We start from the raw sequence: 15,916 nt of genomic DNA on the forward strand, positions 1-15,916 counted from the left end.
ATAGAAAATTTCGAAACGGGAAGCTATCTAAAAAATTACGCTCGCTTATCTGTAATACTCCGCCACCGAAGCCATCCGAAGACAAGCGAAGCCATTTCAAACAGTCGTTTTCTGCGAACGAAGTTAATCTTCCAACAACTACGCCAAAATCACTTCGAAGCGGACATCCGAAAGCGCCGCCATGTTTACGCACACTACACCACGCTAACACGGTAACGTTTAATCTTAAAAAAAAAAGAAAGCACGCGTACGGTAAGCGGTACGGGTACAACGTACGTATCTGCGCACGCGCCCTTTAATCCAGCTACCCAGGTAAGCTCTCTATCCGACGAAGGCAGGTATACTATAACCATCTAATAATACTGTCTATACTATAACTATACTATAGCTATAACATACTATGTATATACTATAACTGTCCAATAACGCAGCGCGTTGTATGGAGACAAACACGAAACACGAGGCAAGCGTATATATAGTACATCGGCTCTCTCACAATATTGGCTCCAGCTGCTTCCTATTCAAGTGCGCCGTCCACTTCCTATAGCAAGGGCGCGCTTGTTTAGCTCTTCGCGGCATGCGCGCGCACCAGAGCAAACGTAAAATGCGGTTCGCAGGGGCCAACATTTAAAGCATCCCAGCATTCTTCTGGGCCTTGCGCAGGTGACCGCATCGTGGTCCGCGCATTCCCAGAAGCGAGTGACCCGTGAGAAACGCAAAAAAAAAAAAATTAACGTGTGTGAAGCGCTCACGCACACACACACACACGCACACACACACACACGAGAAGTGCCTTAAAGCGGCCCTGCCCCTGCGAAAGTTTTCCATGTGATCCTCGAATGAGCTAGTTGTTGTGGAGTTTTTTACGCGCAGTTTAAACACCGTAACGTCTACGCAACCTGTGCAGCACTTCAAAAGCTATTCTTAGAAATCTCTCATCTGGTCGAACGTACTGTCTTAGTGTATTATGCACGAAACAAGCGACTCACCACAGGAAAACACGGTGTTTAAAACAGCACAGTTCGTAGCACGTGGTGTGCCACCTCATGCGAACGAAAGCGAAAAAGTAAGTATGCACCCGCTCACCAAAACCGGAAGTACTCAGATAAAGCTGCATTTCTGGTGTATCTGAAAAAAGGTATGTGCACGTTTAACTTATCGAACTCGAAACATAACAATGTAGCTATCACCGAAAATGTTTCAGCGGTCATGAAACCAGCCCATGAGTGTCCTTTTTTTCGTCTGTGTAAATAGTTTGTCGAGACGATAGCAAGCGATTTCAAGCTGCCTTTGCAATAAAACTGCAAGTTCCCCACTGATGCAGAGTAGTCATATTCGGCCCGCATCTTCGCAGCAGCCTTGACTATGAAGATGAGCAGCGTTTTAGGCTACATGTTTTACAAAAAGTATTGCTGTAAATATGTTCGAACAATAACACGTAATGGACAATCACAAAATAGACGTGCTGTTGTTTCAACCACTTGGCAGCATTCACAGTTAAGGCAGTCCACGCGGCCGCGAACTCAACCACTCATGCAACAGTGCACATGTTACACTAACTGGTCTCAACCATACCACAGGGTTTTATGGGAAAATGACCCTGAAATGACCTTTCACCTCCCAGCTATAGAATGAACCGAAGCAACGGCAGTTTACTTCCCCAGATTCACAGAAGCGTTGCATTCACTCGCCGCTATGCAGTGAATATATATATTATATTTGGAGCCAATTATTTAGAGCGAAAATGACCGACGTTTCTGTGTTGGTAAAAATATATATACTAAACGATACATTTCGCTAAGCGCACGGAGCCATGCACGATATACAATCGCTCCCGAACCCAAGTCGAAGTGATAACAACGGGGGGCACTGCCCACCATATACATATATACACCCAGAAGCGCCTGAGCTCGAAAACTGTCAGCAGTCACATAGTTTTGTCCTTCTAACAATATTTGAATTGCCAACGAAGTGAGCCGTTCCTTGAGTCCGGATTTTAATCTCCCCATGCGAAACCAAGGCTCCAGGGTTTCTGAGAACGAACAGCTTATACAGCAAGTTAGGTCAATCCAATGTCACAACCCTTTGGAGACTATGCTGCCATGAGACGAAAATTTCGTTGTCCAAACTTGCCCTCGTCTCCAGGTCAATTGGCCGTGAACATTCCACAATACCCTTTCACTGGTCGCGCTTTCACCAGCCTAAACCATCAGAGGTGGTCTAAATTTCCGGAGTCCTCCACTACGGCGTCTCTCATATACATATGGTGGTTCGGGAACGTTAAACCCCACATATCAATCAAGTAATCAATCAATAGCATTCGCTAGTATATTATATAATATACCATCGGCGTCAAATGAAACCCGAACAGCGGAAAGATGCCATAGTGAGCGCCATCCAGCTATCACCATGGGCAGTCGCGCATGTGCGTCGAACTTCCGAACCTGACGCACTCGGCTGCCAATGGTGGTGACTGGCGGGCGCGCACTCATTGCAAATGCTTTCCGCTGTTCGAGTTTCATCTGACGCCAAGAGCACGTGCCCACTATAGAGCACCTCGACGCCCCCACTACTGATTTTTAATAAGTTAACACCGACGTGACAGACATCCGATCGATCGTACATCATCATCACACACACACTATAAGATAGCCGCCCGAAAGTCCGACTGCAAGCGAAAGGGTCCGAAAGGGTGCTGCATTCCGTCACAGGCGTGACAAGCCCTGTCGGAGTCGTAACAATTGCAGCAGAGATCAATTGACTGAACATATCAAGAATACTTATCCCGTACGTGCATCAATATTTCGACGCTCGAAGCACCATACCAATACGCACGAGAATGACCTCAGGGAATCAGCACGCTATAGATAAGCCTACTTTATCCGACAGGGCACAAGCGCATATATATTAACGGTCCCATTGTAAATGCGAATTTCTGTCCTCTTACTCCACTGCACCAAAACTGAGACCTCGGTGATGTATAGGATCCTTCTTGAGAGAAAACGAAAAAAAAAAAAAAGAAACAGCGCGGAAGCTTTGCAGACAAGTAAAGAGACGACGAACACAAGCTCTGGCTGAGTACTAACTGACTAATACGGCTGTATCAATGAATATTACAGGCTGAAACTTTAATAGTTAATAAAGACTATGTTCGCAAGCACACAGAGAGAGCGAGAGAGAGGAGAGAGAGAGCGAGAGCTCGGAATTCTCGCTAATTCCGTGTTCTGGGCCCTTTTGTCTCCGATAGGATATAGGTCGGATCTAACCGTATTTACCCGACCCCTCGAGTGTATACGCCCCACCCGACGGGGAGGACAGCGACGCTGACGGGGAGGCTAGCTAGAGGCGCGCACGGGCCGCGTCACGAGTATAAGCAGGCTCGATTTCTGTCCCGCTGCGCAAGGACCCACACATCGGCGCCACGCGTCGCAGAAATGCCGACGTACACTCCCGACAATAGCACGCGCTGAAGGACGACGAATCAGCTCTCTCTTGCCACTGTTGTTGTTTTTTTTTTTTCAATCGTACACACGCTATAGGAACGACCGAGCCGACCCGCAGGGCGAAGTCGGCGCGACCAGGATTCAGTTGGAGGTATTCAGGCCAAGATCCCCGCTGAGACCAGCCTCGAGCCGCTTGCGAAACACGCCGGAAAGACAGCTCGGCCCAGCGACGACCGTAGCGTTCGCTCCCTCTCTGAGGGGCCGCTCGAGATGCGAGCAGGCAGCCTCCGGCAGCGTAACGTCACGTTACGTTGGCGGCCAAACACATGTGACACCTCGGACAACGCGTTATCCGCGCGGTGAGCGAACGAGTAGCGTTATTTGTTGCATATAATAATAATAATAATAATAATAATAATAATAATAATAATAATAATAATAATAATAATAATAATAATAATAATAATAATGTAAAGAAGAGGAAGTACTCCGGCGCAGAGGCAGCAGCATCGAGCGTGCAGCAGCGGCTCGAGCTCGAAAATTGCGGCTGGTGCATCGCCTTCCAAGCATCAACCTTTCTGCTCAATAAATCTCCTTTATAATTGGCGGAGCCGTGCCGGGTACCGTCCCTTACACCTTCCCGCTACCATCCTGGAACTCCGTTCTCGACGGTGTCGTGCCACAGACATGTTCCTCGTTCGGGAGCACGTCTCACGAGATCGAGCGCTGTTCCGACGAGCTGTCTCCCCCCCTCCCAGCGCCGCCTTCCGTGCAGTTCCGGGGATAACGTCCCTTCCTCCGCCGAACCACCTTGCAGTTCCGGGTATGGCTACGTCTCCCCTCCGAGCCACTGTGCCGTTCCGAAGAACTGGTCTCGCAGAAGAGTCCAAAAACGCTATTTAAGGCCGTGCCGGCCCCATGTTAGAGGATTTGCCCCAGCCGACGTTGTCGTGCTGGCCGGCTCTGTACAAACGACAACCTGCTACAGTAAACGCTCCTTTTGTTGCTGTTTTCAAAACGGAGTGCCTCCCTGTTTCGCCTTCAGGCTAAGGCTTCAGCGAAGTCCGCTCGACGGCTCGCCGCTCTTCGCCACCGCTACCAGCCCGACAGAGCGAAATTCCTAACAACGGCTACCTTCTGCTATGGCGGACGCATAGCAGAAGGTCTGTGTGTCCGTTCGTCCACCTATTCAACACTCCCGAGTACCACCATCTCGCATCTTTTCATCATATATTCCCCATATAGAAGCACCGCCATCCAGCGGACATTCGAAGGACTAAACGAGAGCAGGCACACGCACACTTTCCTACGGCTTGCGCTTCGTCTCTACTTCTCACCTTTAACCACCTCGAGTTCATGGTATATACTACTAGTTCACTGTATTCATGGCACTGCGGCGCAACGCTCGCTAAACCTTTCTAAAACCAAGGAGGTTATGCCCAGCGAGTATAACGTAGCAACCCTTTCTTGACAGATAGTGCTCAATGTACATGCCAATGGCTGCTAAGGGGGAATGAGAGACAGGAGAATTCGGCTTTTAGTTAACGCGCACGCTGCGAATTTTTTATTGTTCAACAACGCACAGAAGAAATCTTTCACCGGCACCACCTTGCAGGTCAAAATGTAAGACTGGTTACACACTACGACTACTAATACGACTAAGAGGGACGAACGGGTGCCGCTATAAGGAGCTTCGCCCCTAAAGAGTGTCCACATAGCCGCAAGGGCTCACTTCAGATATACACACCGTACTGTATGCATGTATACGATAAACAATTCGTCGAACTCGTTTTTTGTTATCTGATAAGCTGCTGCAGAGTCGCAAATAAGGCGACCGGATGAATAGCTTCACAAAGCACGTTCGTATTAACGATTCAAGGCTTTATGACGCCGAAAAATGAATATACTATATATGAGGAGGGGAAACGATCGACAGCTGCTGCTTGGCCGGCGACGTGCTACGCCATCTTTGTAGTGTACTAGCCATCTTTACCCACGGTCGCCTTCTTTTTAGGTGACTAAGTGACTCGTAACGATGCCAAGCGTGCGTGAATGCCTCGAGCCAATCCAGTCATCGCTAAAATTTTTGCAGGCTCGCTCGAACTGCAGGTGTCGCAAGCAGAAACTGTGGCACGTTGAATTAATTTAATTACGTGACTCAAGAAATCTGTCAATCATAGCATGATTGATTGATATGTGGAGTGTAACGTCCCAAAACCACCATGATTATGAGAGACGCCGTAGTGGAGGGCTCCATAAATTTCGACCACCTGGGGTTTTTTAACGTGTATCCAAATCTGAGCGCACGGGCCTACAACATTTCCGTTTCCATCGAAAATGCAGCCGCCGCCGCCGGGCTTTGATCCCGCGACCTGCGGGTCAGCAGCCTAGTACCTTAGCCACTAGACCACCACGGCGGGGCCTGTCAATCATAGAAAGTTCATAAAAATGTGCGTGAAAGACAACAAGCGTTACGTTCAACGTCCGTATACTCGAGTCCTCCGTCTCAGCGTTTAGGTAATATCTAGCAACCACAGAATAAGCAGGATAGTTTCTCCGATACGGAAAACGGCATCACTACACTGGCGCTGATTACGTTCGTACACGCGAAGGAACGAAACAAGCTGAACCTGCAGCGAGTGGCCGTCATCTGCTTCGGTCGGTATGTGAAAACGCACTTGGGAGACGTAAGGTTACTAAGAACTGAACAACTTGAATACATCGGCGATGACTTCTCGACAATGCATCTTATTAAGTTGTTGCGGTAGCACGAAACCGAGCTCCCTCAACTGTGCTTAACATGGCTTCCTTCCTGGGTGAGCTGCGCGTGATAGCACATGCAAGCCAGGCACCGAATAGTAACTGACACATTATTTCCACCGCACATCGCTCAGAGTGAAGCTGTGTGTTCAAGTCTAAGCATATGATCGGCTGCAGAGATGTCCGCAGTTCTAAAGGATCCACTCAAAGGCATATGCGCTAACGCAACTACTGGTTAATTCTGGCGTTAAACCATCAAATATCCACATATAACTAAGGTGATCTAAGCATGCGCCATCGCTGTTTTAAGGTATACCATGCACACGCGCACACAATTAAGACACGCCCGTTTGAGACGTCAAGGCCAAGCGGCCTCCGGTGATCTGTGACAGGTGACCGTGTCCTCGGGGAGTGACGGATGACAAGAGGCGGCATCCGTTCGGCAATCACGTGGCGCCAGTCAGACCCCCACCACAAGCGTTGTAGGCTATACACCACGTACGACCCCTCTACAGATAGATTACAGAGAGAACTATACTCGGGGACAACTTTCTGCGGCAATGAAGGGAAGGCTACGGAACCAAAGTGGGCGTGTGCCACCGCTGAGGAATAAAATCCCACGATTGCGTCTGTGTTTTCCGCGAGAAGATAGTACAAAACAAAATTACTTCCCTTTCTACGGGATGCTGTTTAGAAAGAGACGGTGCACGAACCAGGGAGATATTAATGTTTGTTTTGTTTCATGAAGTGTCATTTCACCTTTTTGCACGTCTGAAAACGTCGCACGTTTCGAGGTGCACTTTACAGCCAAAATGGCGTCTTCGTCTTTAGGTGAGTGCTCGTCGCCCTCCAGCTGTTCCGACGATTCGCCGAAGGAACTTCGAATTTCACTCACAAATAGTTGTGTAAGCGGACGTAGCTAATTCTGTGCAGTGGTATTATTCGAACACGGCCGGCGTTCGGAAAGTGAGTCTAGCCGGACTACTTGGCGGAGGAGTACATGCGCAGTAGCTCCGCCCCCGTAGCTTTCCCTTCATTGCCACAGAAAGCTGTCCCCGAGTGTACCTTCACGCACGTGTGACGTCGACGCACACAGAGGGACAAGAAAGACAGAACAAAAGAGCTGGTCACGGAAGAACGAGAACCTCGGTCAATCATGGACGTCACTCTCACCCTCGTGAGGAAAGGGAAGCTCTTCCTTCCGGCCTCGTGACGCGTGTCACCCGCGTGCCACGAGAAGGAGCGCCCGGACAGCTTGTAATCCCAGAGGCACGAGTACTTGAGCAGCTCCACGGGGGACGACGAGAACGGCGACGAACAGCACTCAGAGAGTCCGTCGGCAGTCGTATCGTCATCGTCGACGACCAAGTCCGCGCGCATTTCAACCGGCATGATTTATAACAACCGTTGTAACAACGACCACCACTATGCCACCACCGTAGACGACGGGCAGAGTACGCGCGTCGCGGTGCTCTGCCATACGCAGACGCGGCCGGCGCGTTTCTCCTCTGCAGCGCCGGAACGGACACCGACAAACAACGCGGCGATCGCTCGCTACGCAAGATCCGTCTCTATTCCGAGACCGCCGGAAGCGGGCGTATACAGAGACGATGATGATGACGACGATGAAGAATAAAAAGATGAAGAGGTTGACGGCGCGGTCGCTCGGGGAGGACTGAACGGGCCCGGCCACCACGCTCTGAAAAGCGAGCGAAAAGAAATAAAGTGCGATGAAGCAGAAGACGCGAACGACGGAAGTTTGCCACAAACCTCGAGGCCGCCGGCCTCTCCGAGTTATAAGTGGTGAGGAGAACGGGGTATACGTGGAGAGGGCGAAGAAATGCCCACTTGATGCGAGCCGCGATGCTATATAGACATATATAAGCACACTTGCGGACCGAAAAGCGCAGGCCTTGCTGCTATCCCCCACCCCACCCCAACACCACCCCACTCCCCACACCGATATGCGCATCCAGCTCACACTCCTCTGGAGTTGTGGAAGTTTTGTGTACGCGCAATGATCTTGGTTCTCTTTTTAGCGCCCCTTGAAAAGGATGGGATTGGGGGGGGGGGGGGGGGGGGTTAGCGCAGTCTTCAGCGCAGACTTGGGGGGGGGGGGGAGGTGTTAGTCACACTCGATTTGAAGACTGCCGCCACTGCCAGGAGGGCAAGTACGGCCACAGAAGAATCTGCTTGTTGGTGCAAAAAAAAAAAACGCGGATGCTGCGCAGACGCTGGATCAAGCTAAGCGTAAACTATAAATAATATAAAACAAACAAAACACAGAAAGAGAGAAAATTGTAAAAAGGCCATCGAAAGGAAAAAACGAAAGCGCGGAAGGGATTGCGTTTACTTTTTCCTACGGACTTAACGTAAACAACGGAAGGATCGAAGCCAGGAAACGATGGCAAAAACAATCAAAGAAGCTTGAAGTACGGTATATACGTGTGCATCGCCAGAAGCTTGTAAAACCAATAATGCGTTCGTCTTGCTCGACAGATACTTCCCCATCACCATCCACGGGCAGGCCGCCAAAAATCCACCTACGCGGATATACAAATTTTATGACGCCGAACGAACGTCGTGCTCCAGCGTGCACTGTTAGCTCTGCTTCATAATGAGTTCGAGACGAGCATAAGCAAGGGTGTAACCTTGTTTCCTTTTTTTTTTATCAACGCCTCAACAAAATGTTCTGGCGTGGCGTATTCGACGCTGATGTAATCGTCGGGTGACAGGAAAACGGTACAACTGCAATGTTCGTAAATTCTTGGTCGCTTCCCGGCCCAATGCCTAGCAGTCATAACTCACTGTACCGCCGGCAGCGGATTCCAAGCGCGCTGTTAGTTTAATAAATGCGCAGTAGAACGCACCACCTCGCCGAGTTATGATAAGATAGGGTATAAAACATCAAGGCCAGGGTAAATGTGAACTCGCAGTCGACATTATGAGACTTGGGCCACTAGGTTCGTATTACTGAACGTAGACGATATGTACTGTCTGCTTAGTCGCCTTGCACGTTAATTTTATTAAATACGAATGCATTTCTTAGTAGAACTACGTCAGGCATCCGGCGTTGTCCACGGCGGTGTCCGCGCGGCGGCAAGTGTTCTCTCTCCGCTCTCACTCCCTCTCCCATAACAACAGCTGCGGGCGCGCGCTTACCCTCACCCCTAGCAACCAGAACATGTGGTGCGAGAGAGTGCAAGAAAGGGTAGGTGCAGTGCTTCCCCGCTCCTTATCTCGCCGTTCGCTCTCTCTCCTTCCTGGGCCCCACTCTGCCGTCCGCTCGCGCCTCCCTCTCGACGGTTCACCGACAGGGCGCGTCTCGAGAACATCCGGAAATGTGTGCTCGAGATGTCGCTGTGAAACGCCAACGCCGAGCCGAGAACGCTTGCTCCCCCTTTCCCCTCCGCTCGAACTCTCGACCGTTCACTGGCTGGGCGCCTCTCAAGGCGATGACAGAAGTCGGTGAATACGAATGTCTGACGGCAACTATACTCTATCTCGGCACTAGAAATGCATTTGTAGTTCCCCACGATTCCTTTCGGGGAGGTGGGGGCATTCCTATAGAGGCAGAGCTCCTCATGGTTTAAGGCAGTCCATCCCTCCGGCGCGCACAGCACAGCACATCCACAGATAGACGGACGCTTCGCCCCACTAATCATCGTTCACTCCGTGGACACGCTGTGTTTTTAGCACTAATTAGGTAGGTCTCATGTAATCGACGGCACGGCACGCAGCACCTATACGAAAGTGCACTGCCAACTTTCGTTAGTTTCTTTGAAATTCCTTCATTTGCACAAATTATGTACAAGAACAGGCAGGAGCTTTAGAACGCAAGTGATATTGCAGCCCGCTATAGTATCGAGATTCTTTCGTGGTTCTTAATCGCGAGCGACCAACTCCAAAATTAAGCGCGAATGGAATTTACAGTACACTAACGGGTTGAAGGGAAAATGTTAATCTGTGGAGACATCGACTCATGCAATTATCAGCGTAATCGCGATGCTGGTAGGAAACTTGCAGGGAAGCTTGACCTGGCTTGCCTCTTCCATATTTCACGACGCAAAAGTATACCCGACTGTCGAAGCAACGCATCTACTCTTGGAGCGTCTATGAATGGAAGACATTAGAAGAAGGCACCTCCCTCGATCGTGCGTGTCATTCAATGATACAATTTCCAAGCACGGATACGCAACTCTCACTATCACCTCCTTCTTTCAATACAGGGAGATAAAGACAAAGAGAAAAAATTCAAAGGAACGGCAGAGGCGTTAACGAGGCTTGACCGTCTGCAACGTAATACGTAAGACTGAAGTATGCAGAGGTAAAAGAGGCCCACAGTAGAGACATGAGTGAGCTTTTGAACAGGAGAAACGCATGTTTTTCCGCGCTCCTTCGTTCATGGCCTCTGCTAGCCATCCCGCGCCTAGCGCGCGTAGCCGTTTTCAGGGCTACATGATGGCAAGGCCGCCCAAGCGACGCACCTCGAGCATCGGCTATTTTAGCGAAGTTTCGTGTGAGGGTGAAGCTCCGTCCATGCGCCCTCCCCAGGGCGACGGCCGTCCAAGACGCGTGCCCTATACTAGTAGGAGGCTGATGCCATGCTAGCCTCATATCACGAGCGCACCGCAGCACAACGAGCTCCACCTTTTCAATCACTCTATGTGTGAGACAGCCAACCGAGCCAAAGCTTGGTTAACCTCTCGGCCTTTCACCTGCGTTCTTCTCTGGTGCATAGCCACTTGGAGCTGCAGCCGTCCGCAGCTGTTGCCCTACGGGCCCACCACATTTCATATCATTTAATTCATCGTACCCTCAGGGACAAACAAGACATTACAGAGAGGAGTGGTGACAATGAGAAGTTTGTACAGCATAGATAAATCATAAATAAGGATGCAATACAAATAATTAAAGAACATTAGTAAACCATTACAAAGCATAAAGTGAAGGTAAGTTACAGTTAATACAAACATAAAAATACAAAAAACGCAAGAAAAACGGACATGCAGTGTATACGAGTGAATAAATGACAATCTAGTTAGCAATGTTTTTATAGCAATACGAAACAAAAAGTTATCACTAATGTAAACAATGTCTTGGGGAAGGTGGTTCCAGTTTAGTGACGTCAGAGGAATGAATTATTGACTAAATGTGTGCTGGAACATGCACCTTATGAGAAGGGTCGATGCGACGCGATACATAGTGAGCATTATGAATAAACATGACATGCAATATTGGGTGGTGAAATATTTTATGAAACAATGATAAATGAGAAAGTTTGCGCCGCGCTGCAAGATATGAAAGTGACAGGCTAGTTTTCATGGCTGTTACGCTGGCAGTTAATTGGAAAGAATAAAACGAGCTGCGTTATTCTGGACTAGTTCTAATGCGCTAATAAGGTTAGTGTTATGAGTGTCCCAAACAGCTGAAGCATATTCTGATTTCGGGCAAATTGAAGTCTTACAGAGTAATAGTTTCAAAGAGTACGAAGCATGAAAAAAGTTTCACCTGAGGTAGCCAAGGGTGCGGTTGGTATTGTTAATGACGTAGTTAATGTGTTGCCCAAAAAAGGATGGATGCAATATGAATTCCTAAGTATTTGTATGAGGTTAATTACTCTAAAGGAAGGTTATTTAAGTAGTATACCTGTGACGAGTTAGGTGACCTAGATACATACGTAACTTTGCACTTGTTAGTATTTAATTCCACGAGCCATGTTTTACACCAGTCAGACATTTTATTTAAATCGGATTGTAGGCGACTACAATCGCTGTCTGAAGTGATTTCTGTAAAAAGAACACAATCCTCAGCGAAAAAGTGAATGTCAGAAGTTACTTGTGAGGGTACATCATTAATATATATACATATTAACAACGACAAATCACCGAGAACCGATCTTTGGGGCCCTCCTGAACCAAAGGGGACATTGAGAAATTGCAGCCGTTTGCAGTAACGTATTGTGAGCGATTAGTAAGGAAACATTCAATCCACATTAATAGATTATGATCAATGTTCAAGTTTCGCAATTTGTGGATGAAAAGCTTATGAGAGACTTTATCGAATGCTTTTGAATAATCTAAGAAAAGGCAGTCAGAGCATGATGAACGATCAAGAATTCGATGCAAATGATTCCTTAAAGATACGAGTTGAGTATCACATGAGTATGATTTCCTAAACCCATGTTGTGAAGGAGAAAAAAAAAGTGTTATCTTCAAGAAAATTTACAATACTTCTGAATACAATGTGTTCTAGTAGTTTACAGCATGAGCTGGTAAGCGAAATTAGGCTCTAGTTGGTTGCTAAGTTTTTGTTACCTGATTTATGGAGTGGAATGACCTTCCCAACCTTTCATTGATAAGGTAAAGCACATGTGTCGAGTGATAGTTGAAAATTTTTGTTAGTATAATAGAACTACATACAGAAGTGCTTTTTAAAAACTTCGTGTTCATTGAGTCGAAGCCCGGCGAAGAATCGCAGTCAAATTTATCAATAAGTTTAGCAACACCATGTATATCAATTATTATTGGGACCGTAGCATCGTTATGATATTTATGTAACTCATGAAGTTGTTTATTGCAAGTAAGCAAAAATTTTTGAACAAGTGTTTCATTAAAATGAGTTGCAGCCCCATCTTTAGCGATGTGCTGTCTACTAGAGTCATCTAATAAAATTATGTTATCATAAAAAGGCTCAATTACCTTCCAAATTTTTTTAACGTTCGTTTGCAAAATAAATGGATTATTGACCGTAAGGAGTGTTTTGCTTGTTTGAAAGGTTGAATATATTCGTTAGAAGCAGCCTTGTATGCAGACCAACAAGAAACACTTTGAGACAATCTAGCTGTAAGGTTTAAGCCCTTTTTACGATTAGAAAGTCACTTAATATGAGTGTTATACCAAGGAGCTTGAGGGCTAGAAGTGATGGTACGGCTAGAAATATATTTGTGCAATAGTTCATTAGCTTCACTAACAAACATGTTCCAGTTAGTTTTAACAGAACGGCCATCAAAATTAGTCAGGAATGTATCAAGAAACGCACATAACTCGCTATTGATAGCCTCGACATGTGCTTTCCTGTAGTACAGTGTGGTCTCCTTTTTCGATGTATTTTTATGAAGATTTGGGCTAATGATGAAATGTAAAGCAGCATGATGACTTATAAGCGGAAGAAGTGTGAGGTTAGACGTCAGCTTGGACTCAGTAGTAAGTATTAAGTCAAGAGTATTTGATACACTAGCATTGTCCCTTGTAGGCTGCATTACAACTTGTGAAAGCGAAAAAGTACAGCATAAATCTAAAAAGTCTTAAGCCTGAGATGAAAACGGCTGTAATGCAGGAGGTTGAGTGTCCCATTTAATATTAGGAAGGTTGAAATCACCTAGAAACTACAAGTGAGATGATGGAAATCGTGTCTTGACATCGTTTATTGCATCATGTATATCGTAATTGAATGGAGATCGGTAGCACAAGTTTAGAACCGACTTCTGGTCGTTAGTAATTATTGATGCCCAAAGAATTTCGAGGTCAGTAGCAACGGAAACATGTGAAGAGGGGTTGTCATTAGAGATGGCGAATAAAACGCCACCACCACGACGCACAGCCCTATCTTGCCTATAAATCGTAAAACCATGGGCGTTGTCAAAAACTTCAGAATCATCGATAACCTTTGAAAGCAGTGTTTCGGTTAATGCGATGATATGTGGACAACAAGTGTCAATGGCGGAAGACAAAGAAGAAATGTTTGGTCAACGCACTTCTCATGCCAGTAAAAAGGACTGGTACATATATCATTGTGACGGCCGTCCACAACCCCTCTCGCTTCGCTAAGTCGAAGCCTTTGCACAAACCGTGGCTCCCGTGCGCTTACCCAGCGGCTGTTTTTTCTGTCACCCGCTTATTAACAGCATCAAAGACGTAATATTTGTTGTTGATGACCACTTTATAATGCCTAAGTTCTGAAGCTGGTGCACCAGGCTGATCTTTTCCAGACTCGATAAGATTTCTGCGGGCAAGGCGGGATGCGAGAGAATAATCTTCGCCAAGCAAATCTGCCTTAAGGCGATTTCGTTGTGAAAGAACATTTTCTTTCAACTTGAAACTTGGAAATTTCACTATTATGGGTCGGCATTTTCCCACATATTCAGCATTCCGAGTGCTTACGATCTGCTTGTCTCGGGCATCAGAGTAGGCGCCCTCACACACTTCCGTTTTCTATGCGTTTTCTATGCGTTTTCTATGATTATTGTGAAACGAAGGACATAGGGGTTCGTGACCTCCCGCTGAGAAGCGCGCCAACGACCCGGTGAAGGCGAAGGCTCCCGCCAAGGTGCGGGGTTCCCTCACCTCAAGGGCATGCCTCGCGTTTCCGTCAACATCCCGGGATGAGAAGGATACGTTTGTTGCTACTCGGCGGACCCCCGCTTCCCACCAGTGGGTTGGATGCAGACAACCACGCACGTACGGAAACCCGTTCCCGAGGTGGCTGGACTTGAATTGTTTACAAGCAGAAGACAGGAAAGGATATACAAGGTAACACAGGGAAAGGCCACTCCTTCAAAATATGTACGCACGGCGGAAGTGTAGTTTACAATCCGGCACGGCCACGTGGGGGTGCAAGGTGGGCAAAATAGGGTCTGGAAAATGTCGCACAGGTGCAGATAAATTACAAACTGGCTAAAGGCGATCATGAATTAAGAAAAGTGCAACGACCGGAAGTGAGACGAAGCCCTTAGAGGAGCGAGTGCACACGGATGACGATTATTTGGTGTTCGTTGCGCAAGGGCCCAATATATTATTACGGGGGGAAACACGTCTGAGAAATATATTTGCAGCGGATCAACAGGCAAGCGTACAAGATGAAGCCCAGTCTGCACGAGAGTTCAAACATAGTCTTCCTCTTTATCGAGTTCATCTGTGCCTCACCGTGGTAATATAATCAAGGATAGGCGCAGAGGACACGGGGCAAGAGAGATCTCATTCCTAGATGATAAATGCCGAGATACTTGCATCGCAAACCCTTGCAAGCGTGGAGCTATAGTCTACGTTCGTAGCCACCACAGTATATTGTCTGAGAGGCTTCGAAGTCGCGAACTGCACGTGTCATCGCACCTTCGCCACCTTGTGTATAGCGTGCGTAATACAGATAGGGGTGTAGATAGTCGTGCAACATGACGCCTCTCTCATACATTCCCCAGAGAGTCACTTCATCTCGGAACTCAAAAGAAATACGCAAAGGTCCGACATTGCTTGCTCGGTCGACGTGTTGTTTTCGCTCAATTAAAAAAAAACATTTAAACTTCAAAGTAAAAGATAAACACGCGTGCATTATTATTTTAGCCATTTCCCCTGCCCCAATACAACGAGAACACTTCCACCCACCTATCATATTCTAGCATCGTGCACGCTTGGTATACCGGTCCTTCATTTATGATACGTAAGAGCTTTCTCTACTTTTTTTTTTTTTTTGCAGCCCGATCTTTTGCTCGAATCGGCATTCGTACCTACCAGGTGCTCAGGTACTGAGATGCATGAACGTATACACAGAAAAAGAAAGGGGAAAAAATGAAAGCGGACGACGCTCTAGACGAAAGTGAAAGGATCTATTTCCGGGTACCAGGGCGTTCCGAAGAGAAATTGCCGCGAGTGCCGCATAATATGTACGAATAAGTAAAACTAGCGGGCAGCCCGGAGGCGAAGCTTCCGTCGGCCAGC

At 47.4% G+C, this 15,916-nt stretch overlaps 1 protein-coding gene across 7 annotated transcripts in view; it reads right to left on the bottom strand.

The window, feature by feature from the left end:
* Ziz (dedicator of cytokinesis protein Ziz) overlaps window positions 1–15,916 on the bottom strand; it is a 244,578-nt gene that overhangs the window by 155,228 nt on the left and 73,434 nt on the right. For 3 of the 7 annotated variants that reach the window (XM_075887463.1, XM_075887462.1, XM_075887461.1), the window contains exon 1: window positions 7,377–7,726. The exons of the other annotated variants lie outside the window; for them this stretch is intronic. In XM_075887463.1, coding sequence (XP_075743578.1) covers window positions 7,377–7,595 — 219 coding nt within the window. In that variant the 5' untranslated portion in view covers window positions 7,596–7,726. Of the gene's footprint in view, window positions 1–7,376; window positions 7,727–15,916 lie in introns of those variants that run through there. 7 annotated transcript variants of the gene reach the window in all.

The sequence above is a fragment of the Rhipicephalus microplus genome, chromosome 1 (assembly GCF_043290135.1).
Source record: "Rhipicephalus microplus isolate Deutch F79 chromosome 1, USDA_Rmic, whole genome shotgun sequence".
Classification (NCBI taxonomy): domain Eukaryota; kingdom Metazoa; phylum Arthropoda; class Arachnida; order Ixodida; family Ixodidae; genus Rhipicephalus; species Rhipicephalus microplus.